Source organism: Dipteris shenzhenensis, chromosome 1 (genome assembly GCF_047967505.1).
Source record: "Dipteris shenzhenensis isolate YYH24624 ecotype China chromosome 1, Dip_SZ_1.0, whole genome shotgun sequence".
Taxonomy (NCBI): domain Eukaryota; kingdom Viridiplantae; phylum Streptophyta; class Polypodiopsida; order Gleicheniales; family Dipteridaceae; genus Dipteris; species Dipteris shenzhenensis.
The window spans coordinates 33,897,220-33,902,881 of NC_141596.1; the positions used below are offsets into that span (position 1 = coordinate 33,897,220).

The following is a 5,662-nucleotide window of genomic DNA, read 5'->3' on the forward strand; positions in this document are numbered from 1 at the left end:
TTCCCTATGAATCCTTAGAGATGAAGTCTTGTCCGAGAAGAACTTGTCCAAATCTAACGTCTTCATGGGGCTGTACTTTGATCGTCATCAACACAGTGAAGTTGCGGATAGCGTAAGGATTTCTTGATTGCAGGTCCTCTCATCTAGCGCAGCAACCCCACAAATACGATACGACTAACGAGATCGAGCTCCCTCTGGCTTTCACGCAACGCGTACGGCAAAAAATGCGGAGAATCAGTTCCGTGAATTCGTAACTGCGAATTTGGGTCTCACTTCGTCGTTACAATTCGAAGTCGTCGCACGCACATCCCATTTTTACACCTGACAAAATGCCAAACCGGCGAAGGGAACTAGATCGTGGACTGACGAAATGGGCTTGAAAACCCACGTTTGAAAAGCTTAGGGCAAAACGGCAAGAGATGCGATTTCAAAAATGATCTTATGTACATTGATTCCGTTTCGGAAAAGGCTTTCTGCAACCCGCCTTTGAATTCTCACGACACATTTGCGAATTTTGGGGCTTACTTCATCGATACAATTCCGACATCAATTTGAAGCGCGGCTTCGTGCCTTTCTCCGCCTCCGCCTGGGCCTCCCAATCCAAGGTTTGCGCATACTCAGAAAGATGCTGGTTCTGCGTGTACCTGGCGAGGGGGGAGGAGGGTGCAGCTGCTTGCAAAGCCCGATCGACGGCGCTTCTGTTGTGATCATCCAGCAAGCGAACGTCCGATGCACCGCCGTGAGCAGCTTGCAGCTGCACTAGAGCGGACTCGGGTGGGAGTCCTTTGCGGCGTCGGCTTCTCCTGGTAAGCTGGGGGGCGACATCGTCGATTGGGGGCCAGAGCTTGGACCAGCGACGATCGAATTCGTGGCCAAGGTCGAAACTGCAGCAAAATCAAGGAAATGAACGAGGATGAAGGAGATGAAATTATGCAGAAACGAGGGGGTAACCCTAGAAGGATCGATGGAGGAACCTGAGGGGCTCGGAGGAGAGGGGGATGACGACGAACAATTGGATGCCGGCATCGCCATGCTGAGTAGTGTGGCTCGTGTGCGCCATAGCCACCAATTCAAAATACCTCTGAGTTTGTCTCTCTGCTGCTGCTCTCACGAGGATATCCTTCAAACATAATGCCACCCACAAAATGCTCCAATTTGAACCCCCCTTCTTCCATATATAACCAACCTTCTTAAACTACTCCTACTCCTACTACGATCTATTGCTCACATCTCTCCCTTGTAGTTATCTTGTTGTTTCAATCGCCCATCCCAGGCACCTTTCACATCCCCCTCCACACGCCCACAAGTTCACCTATGATGGGATCCCGAGTCCCCTCTCGAAACATGCCATCCCTTCTATGTTGTAGCATCTCAATGCGTCGCTACCACTCTGCCTACCATAAAGAAAAAACGGTGGCTTTAACCTCTGCATCCATCCACACTCCTCCAGACGACTATGAATTGCCAGAGTGGGCGTCTTGCTACTGTCATAGTGGCACGATCCCACTTGTCTCTCGAAAAGTGCAATCCCATCTACGGTGCAAAATGTCACCCGGCCACCCATGACTACGACCACTATGAAAAACATTGTGGCTTTACCTTTACTTTTTTCTGCCTCAAGTGTGAAAGGAACATTCGTCCAGACGGGGATACTCACTTCACCTATCCAAACCAGTGTGAAATTCCCTTAGCATGGGATCAAGATGTATGTACTCACAAAATATGAAGAGGGGAGAGGAGAAGACTGGAGATGAGAAGAGAGGGCACAGCTAGAGAGCATACCACAAATGACTAACTCTACACTAGATTTAGCTGAAAATGTAGAATATATACAAACCCATTTGGGGTTAGGGTTATGCGATCTAACCCTTTCCTTTATAGCACTCTATTGGGTTAGTGCTATGCACATATGATCACATGATGGTGCTATGCACACGTGATCACATGATGTTGAGCGTGAACTCTCAACACCTTCCCTCAAGATCAACATCATGAAGTAGGCCTTCCCTCAAGATGATGATTTTGGGGAATCGAAGAAGGATTGAGCATTATGTTCCATCACACCCCTTTAATGGGAATGTCCTTCCTCTACGTCAAACCAAGAGCTACTCAGTGTTTCTCGAATAGCTCTTTATCGAGTGGTTTGGTAAAGATGTCTGCAACATTCTCTTTGCTATCACAATGCTACAGTGTGATGTCACCAAGTAACACTCTTTCTCTGATGAAGTGCTCTCTGACATCAATGTGCTTTGTCCTGGAGTGATATACTAGATTCTTGGCCAATGCTTGAGTCGATTGATTAACATAGTATATTGTTGTTAGCTTTGACTCATCAAAGTAATCTGTTTTTGACAATAGTCTTCTGAGCCATATAGCCTCACATGCACCTGTAGTGAGTGCTCTATATTCTGCTTCAGTCGAAGACAAAGACACACTTGGCTGTTTGTTTGACAACCATGATATAGCACCTTGACCAAGGAAAAGTGCATATCCTTGTGTCGATCTCTTGGTCTCATGATCTCCGGCATAGTCACTATCACAGTATACATGCAACCATGGATGACTTCCTTTGTATTCTATCCCAAACTGTCTTGTACCTCTGATGTATCTCAAGACTCTTTTGGCTGCATTCCAGTGAGACAGTTTTGGATTCGCCATAAACTGTGCTAGTGAGCTTACTGCAACAAATATCTGGTCGAGGGATAGTCAGATATATAAGAGATCCGATGAGCTGCCTGTAGTACTTGTCATTGATTGTAGGCTTTTCTGAATCTTTAGTAAGTTTCAAACTCTATTCCATGGGAGTGGGTGCAATCTTGCAATCTGCCATATGAAACTTCTTCAGGTTACTGTCAACATACTTGAGTTGATTCATAAATGTGCTACTTGAATCTCTCCAAAACTCAATTCCAAGACAATAGTGCATAAGTCCAAGATCTTTCATGTCGAACTCTGCAGATAAGTCTTGTTTTAGTTTTTTGATGAAGCTATCCTTGCTTCTTGTCACAATCAGATCATCTATGTACAAAAGTGCAATAGTAACGTCTCCCCCTTGAACTTTGTAGTAGAGTGTATGATTTGCATTGGATTTCATGTATCCCAGATCAGTAAAATACTTGTCAATTTTACTGTACCAACTTCTAGGTGCTTGCTTTAAGCCGTAAAGACTTTTCTTGAGATGGCAAACCTTATTCTCCTTTCCTGGTTCAACATAACCTGCTGGTTGTTGCATGTAGACTTCCTCATCTAGATAACCATTGAGAAATGCATTCTTGACATCGAGCTGATACACATTCCATCTGCTGAGTGTCGCTATTGATATCAAGAACTGTATGGAATCCATCTTTGCTACTAGAGCATAAGTCTCATCATAGTCCTGACCATATTGCTGTGCAAATCCTTTTGCAACTAGTCTGGCTTTGTATCTTTGAATTTCTCCATCTGGATTGTACTTCACTTTGTAGACCCATTTGTTTGCTATGGCCTTCTTTTCCATGTGGAAGGTCGCATAATTCCCAAGTATTATTCTTATACAAAACATCCATTTCTTCATTCATAGTAGTTTGCCATTTTGGCTTATCTACTGCATCTTTGAAGTACATTGGCTCTTTTGTAGCCATGATGGTAGTCATAAGAGCATAGTTTGTGGTTTCAACCTGAATTGCTTTGCCTTTCTGAGCATATGTCAATTTGGCTGGTGGTTTGCTTTCCCTAGTAGACCGTTTGAGCTGCTCTGGCTCTGCTTGGGGTGTTGCTGGCAATTCTTACTCTTCTTCATCAACTTGTTCTGTAGATGACTATGAAGTCGATGCTTCCATCTCCTGTATAGGTGAGGTTTTCCATTTTGATTCCTTATCAAAGATTACATCTTTGGAGATAATGACCTTGTGGTTGATGGGACCATACAACTTGTATGCTTTGATTTCTTCACTATAGCCAACCATGATGCATTTGTATGACTTCACATCCAATTTCTTGCAATGATCATTATGTATGTGGGCATATGCTATGCAACCAAATATGTGGAGATGCCCAATGTGTGGCTTCTGCCCAATATTGATTTTGAAGATGCTTCTCACTAAGCATTGCTCTAGCACTGTTTGCTAAAGTCCCATTCTTCCTTTCAGCTCTTGCATTCTGCTGAGAAGTATCTGCACATGTCAATTGTCTTCAAATGCCGTGATTTTTGCAAAAGTTCATAAATGCTGAAGACATGTATTCACCTCCTCTGTCTAATCTCATGACTTTGATCTTTCTGCCTGTCTGGTTTTCTACCATGGCTTTGAATTCTTGATATCTCAAAAATAATTCAAATTTCTCTTTCAGAAAGTAATCCCAACAATATCTGCTATAGTTGTCGATGAAAGTCAAGTAGTAAAGTGAACCATTGATGCTGCGGGTTTGGGCATAACCCCATACATCTGTATGTATCAAATCAAGAATACCTCATGCACACGAGGTACTTCTGCTAAAATTGGATCGCTTTTGTTTGCCGAAGCATGCTTCACAAACTTTTCCAAGAAACTGTAGGTTGGGAAGCCCAGTTGCCATATTCTGATTCCTGAGATCTAACAAGTACTTGAAATTGACATGACCATATCTCTTGTGCCATTTAGCCAGATAGTGGCATCTATTGCGGTTGAGTTGACATGGCATGCTTATCTAGTACTGTAGCTAGCATTCTGTATAATCATCCTTCCTTGACACCTGTTGCTACTAGTTGACATCTTTTGGAGTTGTCTTTGATAGTGCATTCATCTCCATCGAAGATGACTCTGTAGTTGTGTTCCGTCATTTGACCTACTGACAAGAGGTTGTTGCTAAGCTTCAAAACATAGAGCACATCTTTCACCAATCCTTTCGTACCAGTGAAATTGTTCATAGGGATAACACTTGTCCCTTGAACTGGATTCAGTGTATTGTCTGCTGTGTAGATGACATTTTTTTGACCTTCTAGTGGTTTCATCTCTGTGAACCATTCCCAATGATTTGTCATGTGAGATGATGCACTGCTGTTGATATACCAAGGATCCTATTCCACTTGGTCGACTTGATAGTAGAGCTGAAATCCTCTTTGGGATTGTAATCGGTGTCTAGGCACACTATATCAGTTTGCTACATTTCCTCATTTGCAAGAAACATATTCCCATGTCCATTTGCAAAATGACTGTGCCTAGAACGTCCACCATGATGATTTCCTTTGTCTCAAAAATTCCCTCGATTGGATTGACTGCCTTGGTCATACTGCTTCTTGCAGCAATCTCTTTCAAAGTGTCCAAACTTGTGACAGTAGTTGCACTGAATGTTTGACACATTGTGGATGCATTCCCTTGTTCTTGGAATCTTACTCGATTGGAATGATTTCCTCTTTAGATGTTGATGCTGACTTTGCTGATTTTGTTGCTGATCATGACCACTTTTCTAGAATGATCTACCTCTGCCTCTATCTCTGCCTCTGCTTCTGTTTGAAGCTGTGAATGTCTGATCATTAGAATGACCTTTACGTGCTTGGATGGCCTGAGTTGCGAGTTCTTCACCAAGTAGGATTGACTGAAGTCAGAATTTGCCGTTGGATGGCAATACTATGGACTAGATTCTTGTATCCCTCTCCTAGTCCAATCAGGATTACTTGAACCATTTTTATGGGTTCATATTCTCTCCT

General features: G+C 43.1%; 1 protein-coding gene across 1 annotated transcript; it reads right to left on the minus strand.

Annotated features, from left to right (window-relative positions):
- Positions 1 to 433: 433 nt before the first annotated feature.
- On the minus strand, positions 434 to 1,187 carry LOC147905733 (uncharacterized). The gene is made up of 2 exons (XM_087383456.1): positions 975 to 1,187; positions 434 to 884 (listed from the first exon to the last, which is right to left on the minus strand). The coding sequence occupies exons 1-2, from the start codon at positions 1,058 to 1,060 to the stop codon at positions 527 to 529; spliced, it is 444 nt and encodes a 147-aa protein (XP_087239582.1). The 5' UTR covers positions 1,061 to 1,187; the 3' UTR covers positions 434 to 526.
- Positions 1,188 to 5,662: the final 4,475 nt, after the last annotated feature.

What these genes read in the sequence shown, in the direction of transcription:
- LOC147905733 (XM_087383456.1), bottom strand. Translation starts at nt 1,060, where the DNA reads ATGGCGCACACGAGCCACACTACTCAGCATGGCGATGCCGGCATCCAA. An exon ending in CTCTCCTCCGAGCCCCTCAG is followed by an intron (nt 885 to 974) that starts GTTCCTCCATCG and finishes ATTTTGCTGCAG; the next exon opens with TTTCGACCTTGGCCACGAAT.